At 34.5% G+C, this 17,638-nt stretch overlaps 1 protein-coding gene across 1 annotated transcript in view; it reads right to left on the bottom strand.

The window, feature by feature from the left end:
- LOC106457857 (acid phosphatase type 7-like) overlaps positions 1-17,638 on the bottom strand; it is a 52,678-nt gene that overhangs the window by 25,066 nt on the left and 9,974 nt on the right. The window contains exons 3-6 of the mRNA XM_013917308.2: positions 14,771-14,953; positions 12,793-12,818; positions 11,399-11,496; positions 8,015-8,086 (exon numbers count right to left, since the gene is read on the bottom strand). Coding sequence (XP_013772762.1) covers positions 8,015-8,086; positions 11,399-11,496; positions 12,793-12,818; positions 14,771-14,953 — 379 coding nt within the window. The remainder of the gene's footprint in view (positions 1-8,014; positions 8,087-11,398; positions 11,497-12,792; positions 12,819-14,770; positions 14,954-17,638) is intronic.

Genomic DNA, 17,638 nt, shown 5'->3' on the forward strand with positions numbered 1-17,638 from the left:
TGTTATTTTGTAAATTACGTTGGTATTGTGTGATTCTAAATAATTTTTGTTTAGTAACAATTTGAATTTAGGGCCTGGTTTTTGAGAGAATTTGACGTTGGCAGGAATATTGTGTTTAATGGCTAGTTTCATTCAAGTGTGGATAATTCTTGAGCTAGTTTCAGGGACAAAAGTTAAACTGCAGTGTAATGTTCTGTTACTGGGTTCGTGAGTTGAGTTTTATTGAGGGGAATGTTGGAGAGTTTTTCAACAATAGCTGGTGGAAATTTGTTGGTGTGAATAAAGGAATGCTTTATGTGGTTAATTTCTTCATTTGTGTAGTCTGTTGAACAGCCTTGTGGCTGTGTTTATGAGGTTTTTCAGTGTATTGAATTTTTGTGTGGTGTCATGAGCCGAATTCCAGGGGATGTAGAGGCCAATTTGAGTCAAGGTGCAAGCAAAATAACATTTTGGAAGTGACACATGGTATTAGCATCTCTTCTCTGAAGAGGTGAGTAGTGTTTCTGAAATACCAAGTCATTTACTGGTTTAATTAGAAACATTCATCTGCATATGATCTAGCAGAACAAATGAATAGTTGGATTTACTGTTCCTGGAAATACACAAGTATTACTGATTCCACATGGATACACAAGTTGATGTAACCAATTGATGTGCTACACACTGCTGGTAGTAAATGCCATTGAATGCAGCTGGAGAACTGGCACTAGAGATAGAAGTCACTGGTCTAACCCTAAGTTCTGTAATGGTGATCAGTTCTTATGGAGTAAAACACCATATATCTTTTAGAACACTGACAAAGGACTGTAGTTCCATTCCAATCAGACTATATTTATGATGCTTGGAGACGGCTTGAATGGGTAATGAAGAAAAACTTTAATTTAAGTTTAACATAACAGAAAATGTACAACGTTTCGACAAGGTTTTGTCATGATCAGGTATAAGTAACTGAAAAGTAACCTCACAAGTAACGAGATCAAATCCATTCATAATCTGAAAAAAGACACTAACATTAAAATTCTAAAAGCTGATAAAGGCAACACCACTGTAATCATGAACAATTCAGAATACATCGACAAATTGAATGTCATCCTTTCCGATAAAAAGAAATTCAAAGTCATACCAAACAACCCAACAAACACACACGAAAAACAACTAAACAGAACTTTATTACAAATGAAAAAAGATAATTTAATTACTGACAATCTTTATTTTTATCTATGTAAAACTGATTCACACACACCACAACTCTATGCCATTCGTAACAACACAAACAGGACTGCCCCCTATGACCTATACTGTCCACATCTGCAGGTTCATTTTATAAAGATGCCTTCAATTTCAAATATACACTACACCAACTAAATTTGAAAGCCTTAATGGCTAGCTTTGATGTTATGTCACTCTTCACTGAAATCTCCACCAATGAAGCTTGCAATATTGCACTTGACCTCTACATTAATGACTCCAACAAGTTAATCCACATCCCCAGCACACTTTTTGCTTCTCTCTTAGAATTTACAACAACTAAAACCAATTTCATTTAACAACTACGATCATTTCCTTCAAATATATGGTTTAAGAATGGGCAATACTGTTTCGCCCGTTCTTGCCAACATATTTATGACCCAGATCGAAACACAAGCCATACATTCTATGCTTCATCCCCCACTATACTAGTACAGATATGTTGATGACACTTTTGCTGGTTTCATTTCTACAGAACACACACTATCTTTCTTTAAACATATAAATTCCATTCTTTCCAACATCAAATTTACCATAGAACACGAAAACAATAAACAGTTATCTTTTCTTTACCTCAACATTATTAGATCAGACACAGTTTAAAACCAAAATTCACCGTAAGAACACACACAGCTACCCCTATACATAACAACATGCACTGTACTAGTCTATGATGCAATTGAGCATTAGACACTACCCCTCCACTAATAGGAATGACACATCCTCCATGCCCAGTATTCCTATTGAAAACTTAGTTTATAACAAAAGTTTATTCTTTTTTATAGCACTTCTGTGTTCATTCATGTTCTCTTTTTTAGCACTTCTATGTTCATTCATGTTCTCTTTTTTAGCACTTCTATGCTCCTGATCAAATAACCAAGTGAAGAAATCCATAATAACAGGAACAGTGGGACAAGCAGGGGATAATCCCCATCCCAAAAACCAACAGCAGAAAACATTCCACTTATGTTGGTAAACCTCCATGGAAGAAAGTCAAACATAACATGTCAACAATGAAGCTACTTGCCATGATAAACCAGATTTCTTTGTCAAGGGCTGGATAAAACCCAGGCATGAAGACAAAGGTAGGAATGGCAGGATGAACTACCTGGAATTGAGGCAGCCATAGAAGGCATGGAGTGTTGGGAAGAGGCAACAGTGGAGCAGATTGGATCTTAAGAAGTCGTGGAAACCACGGTTGAGCTGGCCAAAATGGGACAATCAGAAGGTTCTTACAAGGAGTGGAATGGATCATAGAAATCACCCTGGAAAGGAGTCAGATAAAAAAAAAGGAATTTGTCTGTCCAATCCTGAGTGAACACATTGACAGCCAGACTGACATAATTTGGTACTGAGAATAGTGATAAATGCATCCAATTGTGGTGTACCCACCTGAGCACACAACCACCGGAAAACATCAAAAGGACAGCGACCACACGCCAACAACAAGAGGAACAAGCACTTCAATGAAAGGTGATATAACAATCATCCAGAGAAAGGGGAGGATTTTGAACACTCATAAAGATAGGAGATGGTGGGGGAGTGAAAGCAGATTTACCTTCCCAGGCAGCTGAAGTCTTGGGTAGAAAGGAATGGTCAGGAAAAGGAGAACATTGTTTTCTGTGTAATGATGGAACATTATACGGCACACAACAATTGCAAAAACATCAAAATGACAGTTACCATGCACCAACAACATGAGGAACAAGGACTTTAATGAAAGGTGATATAACAAGCACGATGATAAAGGTTCAAATGGAGGACAAGTAAAAGCATGAACGACAACACAGAGATTTCAATTGGGGAGAGAAGCAGGGCAGGAAGGATGAGCAATGGAGAATGAATGAAATAATATAGATAGAACATGAGATTAGAACACAGACACAAATTCAGTAAATCAAAAAGAGGAAGACAAAGTTGCCCTGTAACCCACAACAGCAGAAACAAAGAGACGCCTGTCATAAAGCTTAGTGAAAAAGGATAACAAGTGCGGAACAGTAGGTCGAGAAAGATGGTAACCGTGGTGTAAAGAACAAGTGGTATGTAGTCCACTTACACTGATAAACTGCCAATGAGACTGGTCAAACAGGTGCCTGGAAAATCTGGACAAAAGCCATGTGTGAAGATGGAGTGCAGGTAGGAAATGATGATACAGAGTGAGGCTCACAAAGGAGCATGGGAGACAATAGGAGAGAAACTGGTGGTGACATCAATAGCTGTCATAGAAGTGAAAACCATGTCTAAGCCAGGCAATATGGGGCCACCAACAGAACCCTACAAGTAATGCTCTGAACTATAGAAATAATACGAGGAAGAAGCCGAACAGGAGGATAAGCATATAAGTAACAATTGGTCCAATTCTCACTGACAGCATCCACTACATTTGCCTGCAGATGAGGAACAGGCGACCAAAAAATAGGGAAATTTTGTGTTGAGAGGAGATGCAAGTGCATCCAAATTGTGGATATTTCAATAAGCACATAACTCCCGAAAAATGACAAGATCCAAAGACCACTCTGTTGGTAGAATCTTGTCAACCAATTAGTGACCAGGTTCATGGAACATAAGCAAAGTAATGTGATGACTGTGGACGCAACAAAGGAAATCCAATGTCCAAAAACATTGGCCAGGTGTCTCCTTACTTAGGGCCCGGCATGGCCAGGTGGTTAGGGCACTACTCACAATCTGCGGGTTGCGGGTTCAAATCCCTGTCACACCAAACATGGAGAGGGAAGTGTAAGAGGAACCTCCAAGGGATCCCTAACAAAGTGCCATTGTTCGATAAAAGATCACTGAAAATGACACATGTGGGCATGACTCAGAGGAATGAGGGCCTCGAGAAATGTCCACATCCCCAAAAGAAATAGAACCTCTTAAGCAGAAGGAGACCTTTCAAATGAGACATTCTATATTTCTCAATCGAAGTGGAGAAGGCTTAGCCCCACTGAGAAGTGAACTAAAAAACACTCCAAGATGAACCAGAAGCTGGGCAGATATGAGAAATTACTTCTCCAACTTGATGAACCAACCAACCCTGGCAGCTTCCCAAAGAAAAACTGAGTGTAAAGGGCAGAGTCAGCCTGTAAGGATGCCAGCAGTAGCCATTCGTCCATGTAATGGTAGAAACAAAGGCCCCAGAAATGAACCAGTCAAGCAAATGACCACAACTCAGCAAAACACATGGGGAGCTGCAGCTGGGCCAAATGAAAGCTCCCAAAACTGAAAAACACACCTATAATGAACAAAGCGATGGAAATGTCAGTGTACTGGGGATATGGGAATATGAAGATAATCATCCGCCCATCAACCTTCATCATCCACAGACCTGTAGTGAAAACCCAATGGAGAGTTAAGTACAGCTCTATGGTGAACTAGGGAATGACAAAGAAGTGATTCAGAGACAATAAATCAATTACTGGGTGCCAGTGACCCATCTTTTTTGGAAACGACAAACAGACGAGAATAAAATCCTGTACGAGAAGGATCTCCTCATTCGATGGCACCCTTTCAAAATAAATCCTAAACTATCTCAGACACACACTGTCATGAAACAGGATCCCAAGGAGGGGGAAGGAAATTTAATGGGAAGACAAAGGTGGGACAACAGAACAGAGAGGGCCAGACCTTCAGAAATGACCTTCAAAACCATAGATCAACCATAAAAGACCTCAAATTGTGGGCTAAATGTAAGAGTCTGGCCCCCCACTGTCAGAGAACCAAGTCACCAATACTGAATGCCCCAAACACAATGATGGGCAGCCCAACAATTGTGCCAAGCTGATGAATGAGAAGTCGGGACTGGCAAAGGGTTAGAAGGTGAGGGGCATGTCACTGAGACAAAAACAGGTGTTTGATAAAAACGAGAAGCCAATGAGGATGCGCCACATCATCTCAACTTCTGTATTGTTAGCCAAGCACATCTGAAAGGTCAGTATAATAAAAATAATAAATATATATGAATGTCTAATGTTATGAGATTCAAGCTATTTAGTTTAAACATTTATGTTTTCATTTTATAATTTGTAGTTATTCTAGAACGAAAAAGGCATAATTTATTTCCTAATTTTTTTCATGGTGGTTACGAGATCAGTCAAATCGACCAAACCCATACAGATTTTCATTAGTGAAAATAACAGATAAAATATAAAGTTTTTTCTTAAAAAACATTTGATAAGTATCTGGACATTATGAGGATTTCACATGTGAAATTTGAAAATTTTCTGATGCATAAAAGTATTTTTTATCTTAAAATTAAAATTACTTTGCATGTTGGATAGGCAACATACGAAAAGAAAAAAAAGGTATGAGAAAAACACTGTTTACGAAAAATCAAAATTAAATATCTTATTTTTCACAAACTACATCCTTATAGAACCTTTCATCTCAAATTTAAAAGAATTTCATCCACTAGTTCCATTTTTGTAAACAACTTTCATGAGAGTTGCATACCTACTTACAATTTAAGTAGGTCATAGTTAAAGTGTTAACAGATGCATTATTAGAAAGGGCACTAATTATAATAGCGGTAGTGTTGCACGGCTATTGGTGGAGGATCGCTGCATAATCATTTGCATGTAGATATGCAGAGAAAGGTGGGAGTTACAAGGCTAGTGGCAAGCCAAAAAAATTTGCCAATAGAGGGCAGTACTAATCTAGAGAGCTTTTAATGAAAGGAGGTTAGATATCATATCGGAAGATAATAATTCATATCAAAAGTTCTAATGGAAATCAGTCTAAAGACTTTGAATCTTTCTTTCTGAACACCAAGAATGAAGGTAAGAAAGATAGCCCATTAAACATAACAATAATATCACAAGTGCAAAAATTCTGTAATTCTTAATGAAAAAAACACATGAATGAACATAGAAATGCTACAAAAAGAACATGAATGAACATAGAAATACTAAAAAATGAACATGAATGAACATAGAAGTGCTAAAAAAAGAACATGAATGAACATAGAAGTGCTAAAAAAAGAACATGAATGAACATAGAAGTGCTAAAAAAGAACATGAATGAACACATAAGTGCTAAAAAAGAACATGAATGAACTGAATGAACACAGAAGTGCTAAAAAGAAAATGAATGAGTCTTTGATCTCCTCGAATTTTGGGTTATTCGGCAACCTTATCCCACACCTTTGTTTTTCCTGTTACTGTAAATTTTTGCCTCCCATACATTATCCCTCCTGATATGTTCCTTCCGGATTAATCACCCTCCACAGTGTGCAGGTCTTTTGGATTGGGATGTCAGTGTAGGGCCTCATTGCTTTACTTTATCTTCATTTGAACATTTGTCTTCTTGTTCCATGTTTCATGTATCCCTTAAAGTGTATTTCCTCCTCTTGGGCCTGTGGACATCATCAGTCAGATTTGTTTCCCATTGACATTTCATGTACCCTGTATCATTCCTCCTATCTTCTCCCTAACCAGGATCAATCCTCCCTTTACAAGACTTTGGAGGCTAGGAAGAGTAATTTCTCCTTCTCACTGATTTCCTTTCATTTCCCACCTGTATTCTTGGTCTGATCATTGTTATGTCTACACACAACCCGTACGAAGGACGGTACACAGCTAGTTTCTAATAAATATAGAAATAACTGCCACACGTCATTTTAACAGCTTCTTCTGTAGCATATGTTCTCCATAAAAAAAAAAGTTGTTAAATATTTCCTCAAACAGAATAAATTAATACTGAGATTTATTCTTAAAATATCTTTTTATATTTTCTTAGCATATCATCTGAAAACGGGCATGCTAGAGTACTCACTGAGTGCATGTGAAAAACAGGTGGTTACTATTAATTTTTCCTCTAAATTTTTAAATCCATGTGTGGAATCACTTTTTTTTATGTGCACCAGTATCAAGGCAATGTGCAAATGTGTGCTACCAGTTGTTTTATTTTTTTGGGGGGTGGGGGTATTTTTAGACCATCGACCCTATTGGATCACTAGGCCGCTTTGCAATGCTACCAGTTGGTTATTTGGGCTTCAGGGCTATCAACTGCCAAAATAATTTAGGTGTTCAATGTGTTGAGACTCCTCACCATTACTGAGGATGTGTGTGGTTGGAATAATTAAGTGTGTGGTACTTGATTGGTTGTTATGTAGTCACATGGCCTAGAGAGAACATTGGTTACTATTCTAACTCATCTTGTTACTAAATTCTTTCCATAAATATATTCTACTTTCCATTATACAAGACAAACTACACCTACCTGTAAAATTGATTATACAAACTACACCTACGCATAAAAATGATTATACTAACTATACCTACCTGTAAAAATTATTATACTAACTATACCTACCTGTAAAAATTATTATACAAATTACACCTCCCTGTAAAAATGGTTATACAAACTATACCTACTTGTAAAAATGGTTATACAAACTATACCTACCTGTAAAAATTATACAAATTACACCTCCCTGTAAAAATTATTATACAAACTATACCTACCTGTAAAAATTATTATACAAACTATACTTACCCATAAAAATGATGATACAAACTATACTTACCCGTAAAAATGATACAAACTATACTTACCCGTAAAAATGATGATACAAACTATACTTACCCGTAAAAATGATTATACAAACTACACCTACCTGTAAAAATGGTTATACAAACAATCCTACCTGTAAAAATGGTTATACAAACTGTACCTACCTGTAAAATGGTTATACAAACTATACCTATCTGTAAAAATGGTTATACAAACTATACCTACCTGTAAAAATGGTTATACAAACTATACCTACCTGTAAAAATGGTTATTCAGCTTTCCCGTTTTCTCCACCATGGAAAACCGGTTTACGTAATTAGAAAAGTTACTAAAAAAAGAAACTGCGATCATTTGAGTTGCAAGAAATTAGCAAGTGGTATATTATAATATATAAAACATTACATGACAAATTAAAACATTATAAATATTATACATGCAAGGTGAGCTAAGATAACCAAAGAATGATAAAGTAATAGAAGTTTCATAAAATTAATTCCAACAATAACAGAAAACCAATATTATTAGTAAAATGGAAGCATCATACAACTGTCTTCCTTCTACTGCATGAAAATGAGCTGCACCAAAATACAGTCACATATTGATAGTTTGCACAGTGAAGTGCTGTCATTCAATAAGACACTAACACATCAGCATAATGCTTAAAAAAGTACAGGCAACTGTATTATTTCCAGCAGCAGTGTGGTAAATGTACTCAATGATCCTAGAAAGAAATACCACATAACAAAAATGTGATAATCAAACTTTGGCTGGTGAAAGCTACTCCATTAAACAGACTGAGGTGAAGTGTCATGATTTACGACAATTCAACAGAAATATTTCCAAGAACCTACAGCTGTAAGTATGAGCACAAATTTTACCTCCACAACAGTAAGATACACATTAGCATGAAGTAACCTCAGCGGATGTGTAGATGCTCAAAAAACTGTTTATGAAAGATAACATACCAACAGACTATGATATGTACATTTCAAACAATGGAATGGGTAAAGATGGAGGAAAATACTCTTTACAGATGAATTCAAATTTTAACAATCTATAGAGAGAATAATAATATCATGGTCAACATAGAACTTTGGAGAAGCATGCTTAAGGGTGAGGAACAATACAAGCATAGGCTACATAGCTAATGGAATTGGAAATTTACACAAAATTCATGGCATCCTGACTATTGAAAAGTTCAAGCACTGTCTTATCTAACATGTTTGTTATTCCTTCAGGTACAAGATTTATTGGACACAGATTCATTTTTATAGCAAGCCAGTGATCCATGCATACAGAAAATGTGATAAAATTATATTTGGAAAGAAAGAAGCCATTAAAACACTTGTAACTATGAGCTTGATCTTCATAAATCCCCAGTATGAATATTATAATCTTTGTACGGAAACTAAGAAAGCTAAATTGTAACGAAACAACTTCGATGAATTGTTGAGTGTGAAACAGGGCATTTGAACCAATATTCCACACTCACATATTGATAAAAATATGATAACATAATTCTTTGTGGAAATTTTTTTTATTCAATTTCTTTTAAGTTTCCTTACCTAAGCTAACTAGTTTCTACATTTTATTTACTTTTATAACAACAAAGAAAAAATCTACATACAAAACAAGGAATTTAGAACTTATGCATAGGTCTTCTACTTCTTTTGCAATCAAAGTCTCAATAAAAGTTAACCCTAATTTTTGGTATGGTTATTATTAGCACTTTACTGAAATTATTTATCTATTTCGAGTATGCAATTTAGAACAAAAAAGAACACCATGCACAAAAAATAACTTGTACTTTAACTATTATAATTTAACCAGCTATCTAATTAAGATATACATGTTTTTAGATAATTCCTTTGGGTGGTTGAGATGACTTGGTGATAGCAAAGAATGAAACTATAGGTAGAATAATTCCAAACCTGTCATAAGACAAAGCCACCCTTGTATGCTATTCAGTAAATTTAATTCTTCTATTTCTATTGGTTATATATATAATCCAATAGGAAATATCAGAGAATTATTAGCACTTTTTGAAAGACAAGAATGTGGGTTATGACTTTTTGATTTATATATAAGAAAATTAGAGACTATATATCTAAATTATCTGTTAGCAATACCTATACTACAAGTGTCTATGTTTTGATGCCAAATTTATTGACATATACTGACAATAAAGTAGTTTAACTGAATTTTGAATGTAACTCTGTAAAAAGGTCATGTCTTGTGCTCTTTGACCTACTTGCATTCAAATGGTTAACCAACCAGAAGAGTATATTGTAAGCTACATAAAACAGACAATTATCCGTTTTGTTTTAATGATCATAGCCAACAATTCATAAAAAGAGCTTGAAATGGTTAAACTAAAGTTGTTGCTTCAAGCAGTAATGAAAATTTTTAACTTATATATGTGTTACTTAGAAATCCAGATAAATTATAGTAGTTTTGAGATATTACATTCTAGTGCTTGATTTATAAACATACATGCATACATTTTCCTTTTTTTTCTAAAATGGGTATTTGATAGCTAAATGAATTATTTTTGGACAACCAACACAATAAGAAAAAATAGGCTTAGTAAACAATAAATTCAAGTGCTAAAAGTTATATATTTTTGAACAGAACTAACTAAAACAATTGTTATTAAGACAGATAAGAAGACTTAAATGAAAAAAATAAAAACATTATCATGGTATCTTTGAGGAAATCACAAAGGTTGCCATTTTGTGATGTAACTTTATAGTTTGTTTATCCTAAGCTCTTGCCAAGTGATTTACTGCTTTGTTACACTAGTTAGACACAGTTCAAAAAACAATAACAATAAAATTATACGCAGTCATTATAGACAAAAAAAGAGAGGGTTTTGATTTTATTTCATGCTTTTCAAATTTTTATTCACTGTATACTGATGATTTTGTTACAGTAAGTGTAAGGATAGAGAAAATAAGAGATAAAATATGAAGTTTCAACAAAATTAAAAACCTTGATATTCACTTAAGAGGTTCTCGAGGTTACGTGACTTTTATGTACAACATACTTGTAATATTTACTAAAAGCTTGCCAAATTTCATTAAGATACATTTAGTACAATCAGAGTTATGTATGGTTTCATAGTTGTAAGGTGGTTACAGGGTTGGTCAAATTGACCAAGCCTACCTCCATAGAGTCAAATTATGCATTGTACAATTAATGGTTTTTCTTTTGTATTTTCTGTAATAATGTTTTGTACTGATAATAATTTGGCCATTTAGTTACATTACACATTGTGTGTGACCCATTTCCGTAATTATATCCAAAAACTGTATATGTAACAAATTACTTTATTCTACTTGAAAACATTAGCATTGATTCATATGTAATCTACTTTTGAGGATAATTTTAAAATACTATAAAACAGTTTAAATAACTGTTATTAAAAAAGATCCTTTTAATGTTCACGTTTCATGAAAAATTTATATCAACTGAGATTCTCTGCCAACAAAGCTGTATTTAATAATTTTATGAAAACAACTGATAAAGAAAAGAAACTCCATTCTATCAAACATCATAATAATCAAATATAAGATAAATAAAAACACAGATACACATCAATACAGCTTTAATCTATTTATCTAGCGATCCAACTACTTACTAAGCTTGTTCATGGTTTCCCACACAAGTCATGTAAGGAACATATGCTGCAATTGGTTCCACCTGTCTCATGAACTGATCTCCTACTTTAGCATCATTCTATACATTTTATTTTCCAAAATAAACAGCATTAATATTTACTTTTTTACATTGCTACACTTTCTATATTTCATTTACCACAGTAATGTTCAACTTGCATAAAATTCAACTGTACAGTTCACTTTAAACATTTTTTTTTGTTTTATTAATTTAAAATTTTCTGAAATTAGCTGCAAATATTAAACAATTAACACAAATATACCTATAGTGAATTTATGTCTTTACCAAATAGCACTCATTATTTGAGGACTCTGGGGCTTGAAAATGAGGCTCAGTGAATATTAGTAGCTGAAGCTCCTACACCTTCTACATACCAGTAAAGTCTACCTCCAGTCTAATGAGCAATACATCCATCTATTTCTATTCTGTAGGCTTGTAAACAGTTAATGTTTTCATTCAGAATTTTTGCACAAAGCAAAGCAAGAGATATCTGTATGTATCCATCCATCCATCATTTTGAGCTCACAGACAGATATTTAATAGCATCCCCTCACCAACTCTTGAATTATTCTAGTCCCGATCAATCAGTAGAACTTGACTGTCACTCTTATAAGTTAACACACTCAAGACCCCAAAGTGCAGTGCATTTCTGCAGCAACAGGATTGAACCATAAGCCATCGATTCACAATCTGACCATGCTAGTCCATACTTATAATAAACATGGATTCTTACTCTGTTTATAAAATAAGAACTTGAGTCAAGCATACATTATAAAACTATAGTAGCTGAAATCTGCATATTTATAATGCTTGAATAATTTTGATAACATAATTAATTAACTAGCAATACATCATTTTATAACTACATTGGTAAATAAATGTACATGTTTTACTAAATGCTCAGTATATACAAAATGTTTTTCATTTTTGATTTGAGAATACTTTCAATGTTTTATAACATATAGAACATACTTAGACACTAATGTCTAGTTTAAATAATAATAATAAATAAAAAGCTTCATCTGGAAACAACAACTTTAGTATGTTGAGGAACAAAACTCAATACTAAGTATCCTGATGGTTTTACAATAGCAATGTTATTAAAATGTTTCAGAATTGTAGTGGCTAATTAAGATTCTGGTTAACCCCTCGTATATATATAGCTGCTATACATACAGAATCCTAAATTTCTTAATTGCTTTTGTACCTCTTAAATATTACGTAAATTGGTAAAAGAGAAAAGCAAATTAAAGATAGCATACACAAAACTACATAATAACAGTACATATATAATAATTGCTCTGTGAAACTTTGAAATAACTTTTAATTCTATAAGAAACAAATATTGAGACTTACACTATCCAGGTTATAAGCAAAATCACCTGTAAAAAAAAAAACAAGACTTCTGTACTTTATGTTCCAATATTATGGAATAAGCTATTTTGTTACGTTTCATCTATTGCTCCAGTATCACTTCAAACTTACCCCATATAAAGGTCATGAATGACAAATTAATCTGTTAAGATTGGTTAATGGGATAATCTTGCTCTTCTAGAAAAATATATTTCACTTTTATGCATCTGTTATTAAAACGTTTTTAAAGCTAACATTTATGGCACACAAAAAACATGAGCTAAGTGTGAAATACACTCCCAAGATATCAGAAGATGTTTTGTTAAACTGGAGCTAATTCTAGAAGATTATATTTTACAATCACTTCACAGATGTTGACAATGGATCACAGAGATGAATGGAATATTCAGGATTACTCCAAAGATACTTAGTTGGACTGACAAAAAAGGTGATAAAAGTCACTGAAATGCTCTCTGAACCAATTCTAGATAAATGCTGTTATGGGATGGAGATAATTGGCAACAATATTAAGGTACACAATGAATATTCTTAGTCTTTTCAGAGAAATCAAACACCAAACCTTGTCATGAGAATGTTCTCTCACAGTTACATCACCTCCACATCTTGCACTGTTAGTTGTTAAAACAAGGAAGGTCAAGAGCCTCATACACTTTTCTTCATATTTTTTATTGTCAGTACAGAAAATGGTGAAATGTAAGTCACTGGATAACATGTTATCTAGTCATATACTATTCACAAATCTGCACTCCAATCATACATAGATATGATTTTCAGATGGGTTGTCAGCTGCAATATGTCACTAATGGAGACAGTCAAACCTTCAGCATTGTTGAATTGAGAAACAGCCGGACATTTATTGAATTTTAAAATCCTGTGCTATCCAATCATCTTTTTCTTGGCCAAAGTTTTTCCTAGTTACAATTGCATTCTCTTTTCATTATCTCTTGGTATACTCTGGTGACAGGTGTCTTTGAGTAGCCAATCAAAAAAAAAAAGATAATAATAATAATCTATAATAACAATACTCTTGTTAGACAAGCACCCAATATTGTTCTTTTTTGAAAATTGGAGAGATCATTGTCCTTATCAATTATCTTTCAAACTAATCACAATATGACATCTTTGTATTAAAAGGGAGAAGCAGTTACCTTAAGAAGCACATGATCAGTCCAATGGTCGAGTCCATCACTTTAAAATGATTTTGAAAATGCAAATAAGCAAATCATGTCACAACCAAAAATGACATAAAAACATGCTGGAAAAACCTTTGTCCTCATACATTATATGGATAAGGAAGAGCCTAGAGGTAGAAGTGTTGAGCTTTGAACATTTAATATAACATACTCAACCTCTATATTCTGCATATGTCAATACACTATTATCCAATGTCTTGCAAGCTATCCACGATATGACTACATCTTTGCATTTAAAATGCTGAAACAATTACCTGAAATAGCGCATCATTAGCATATTTTGTAAATGCCATTAAATAGCTTTACAATTGTGTAGGATATATAATACTGGCCATCTGAATAATTAGCTCCCATAATAACACTTCCTATATTGAAAAATGACCATGATTGCTATGGATTTTGTTTTTTGCTCACAGACAATTTGGAAATTAGTATTAGCATTATAAAAAATTGTTCAATATTATAAAACTGTAAAACATTGTTAGCATCAGCAAAATACAAAAAATTTGATCTAAAGAAATCACAAACAAAAATTCTAAATTTCTGAGTCTTTCACTTTCAAACAAATAATTTATCTTTTTAACATATTAAACTTTCTGAAGAAATTTGTATTGCTTAAAACCAATTTTTCTCCTCAACTTTCATATCTCAAAAACTAAATTTTCATTGGAACTAAACACATTTTATAAAAAAGTAAATCAACACAATTTGATGCTTATTCTTAAATTTGTTGTGCATGTAGATATTTCTAACAAATTACAACTGACCAACATGAAGCACGACATCATACATTCCCTGCTGAACTTCCCTCTGAAGTCGTGGGAGTGACTGGGCATTGACATTTCCAAGGTCACCAAATACAGCAAAACGAGGACTCCAGTTAGTACCTTCCTTCATTGCTGTAAACCAATAGACTGCACTCCAACCATCTGCACTCCCACAATGATATCCTGGTATATTTCAGACAACTTGTATCAATCAGGAATGAAAAGCATAGATGTAAGACAGTATAATCAATGCATAAAAATATATATTTTATATACATATTAGACTTTAATAGATTAGTAGAAAATAAATTACTTTTGTTTAACGTCAATATCCATGTTGCACAACCACATGTATTATAACATTTTGAATACAAGTTTTTTCAAGCACCAAAATTACTAGGTAAAAATTGCAACAAAAAATTAACAAAAGTTATAATTTTCAAACACTGAAAATATATTTCCGACAAGTACTTGCTTCCACTCACATATATATATATATAGCTATTTTGATTGAGTGCTGCCCTCTATTTGCAAATTTGTTTTCACACGCCACAAGCCTTTTATTCCTACGCACCCTCTCAGTTCACATGGTTTAACTGATTATTGCATGCAAATCATCATGCAACAAACCTCCACCAATAGACGTGCCTCACATACATGTGACTCCCTCTACTATTCCACCTAACTATCATTTTAAGTTTAGGCAGAAAACTAAGCACCAATTGTCTGTGGGAAAGGAAGAAAGGGTGGGAAGTGTGAGAAGAAGTAAGTACCTGTTGGCAATATATTTTCAGTGTAAGAAAATTATAATTTCTGAAAAGGTATCTTACTTCTGCTCACATACATAGCTAGAATCCAACATTGAATAGGTGGAGGGTCCAGTGCAAGGGAGAATAGAGAAGCATCCCCCAAAAGCATCCAGAGAACACCCCCAAGAGGGAACCCTCAAAGAAGAGGATGATACATGGAAGACTGCACCAATCCTGTACCAGATATACTCTTCGCCCAGACAGAGAAAAGGTGAGATTGAGTCGGGTAGACAAAATGAGGAGCACATCTCACTGTGGGTAAAAGAAGGGATGTACCTCAAGATGTAGAGTGGCAAGGGTAACAGCAAGTCAACTGCATCCAAAACACTACCGCCAGGAACTGACATCCAAAAAGGGGTCGGATGAGGATCATAACATCGGTAAGTCTACTTCAATCCAAAAATCAACTACCGGGGACAACATTCAAGCAGGAGTAGGAAAGAGAATCATACCATCTTCACCTCAAGTTCAGCCAACCAGAGGGAGAATTATCACCAATTGATGAAGAGGGCACATGTGATCAGAATGAAATACAGATAGATTCCTCTAATATCAAACATACCTGAAACACCCCAAACGCAGTATCATCTATGGCATGAAACATCGAGGAGAGCTCAAGAGGACGAAGCTGAGCAACAACCAAGTGCACCCATCGTGACCCACAACACAGGGAAGTGACTTGAGACCAATTGAGTAGGGACACTCTGAACACGTGTGAGTACATCATGTTGATTGGTTCAGTTCTAAATCCAAAACTCAACCACCAGAAACAAACATCATCTGGGGTAGGATGATGGATCCCAACTGCATGGTCTGTGTAATAATATATGGTGATTGGTTCATCCCCCTAAATTCAAAACTCTACTACCTGGAAGTGACTTCCAAGTGGGGATTGGATGAGGAATCCCAAACATGTCTACACCAGCAAAACACCACCACCCTACCTTTAGCTGAATGGATGGATTATTTTTATATTGTATATTTCACATTCAGGAGGAGACCTCCATAGTCCATCACCCTAATGGCATGAAACTGGAAAGTGGTAAGGACTCTTTTACTCCACTGGAAGAAAACATAGAAGTGTTGAGTCTATAGAAATGTTCACACCCATACTGAAAAGCAGACCAAACCTGATTTATTCAATCTAAGGAATGGCAGGGATGGGCAGCCATCCCCTTCTGCTTTACCCATGAATTTTATGGGTGAGTATGGTCGAGAACAGGCATATTTAAGAAGTAAATATATCACAAGAAAACCTACCCAATTAAAGTCATACTGAGATCTGAAGAATAACAACAAGCAAAAGACAATAACTCCACGAGGAAGAAAGAGCAACACAATGCAGATAGTGAGAGATGAAAATATGTGGAGTGGTTCAAATGCCTGCCTGCTTGAAAAATTTACTCCAATGGATGATGCAGATGAGACACCAGGGAAAAAGTGAGATGGCTAATCTGATGGGAAAACAAATGGAATAATTGACAGGATGAAGGAGACACGGAAGAATAAGCCAAACCCAATTGGTAAGGGTGGAAGAAGACAGATCACAAGGAATGAATAAACAGGAATGTTTATGACAAAAGGAAGCCATACATGTTTAAATTAATGTATTATTTATAATTAACAAACAAATTACTTGTACATTATTTACATTACATTTTACATTTTTTATTGTACATTATTATAACAATTAGATATAAGATAACAAAAGATACTGTGGACCATGTGTTAACTGCGTCACTTAGAAAAAACGGAAAATGTCAAATTGTGATGAGTTGTAGTTGTGTGTTTTTAGTGTATCACACATCTGTGAAAAAATTAGTTTTATTTACCGAAAGCCTCTTGATAGACGACATTGGAAGTACGTCCACCTGGGGCATGGATAAATAGGCTGCGAGAAGATCTGACTCTTGAGCAGGCTACATATAGTTTTTAAACTCCAAGGATAGTGTTAGGATTAGCCTTATGTTCGTACGTTTTTATCCGCGCAACTTACTAATGAATATTATCAATATTGTGCAGTGTATAAAAGTAAACCACGCCAACATAAAACTGATCT

Source organism: Limulus polyphemus, unplaced genomic scaffold (assembly GCF_000517525.1).
Source record: "Limulus polyphemus unplaced genomic scaffold, Limulus_polyphemus-2.1.2 Scaffold382, whole genome shotgun sequence".
Classification (NCBI taxonomy): domain Eukaryota; kingdom Metazoa; phylum Arthropoda; class Merostomata; order Xiphosura; family Limulidae; genus Limulus; species Limulus polyphemus.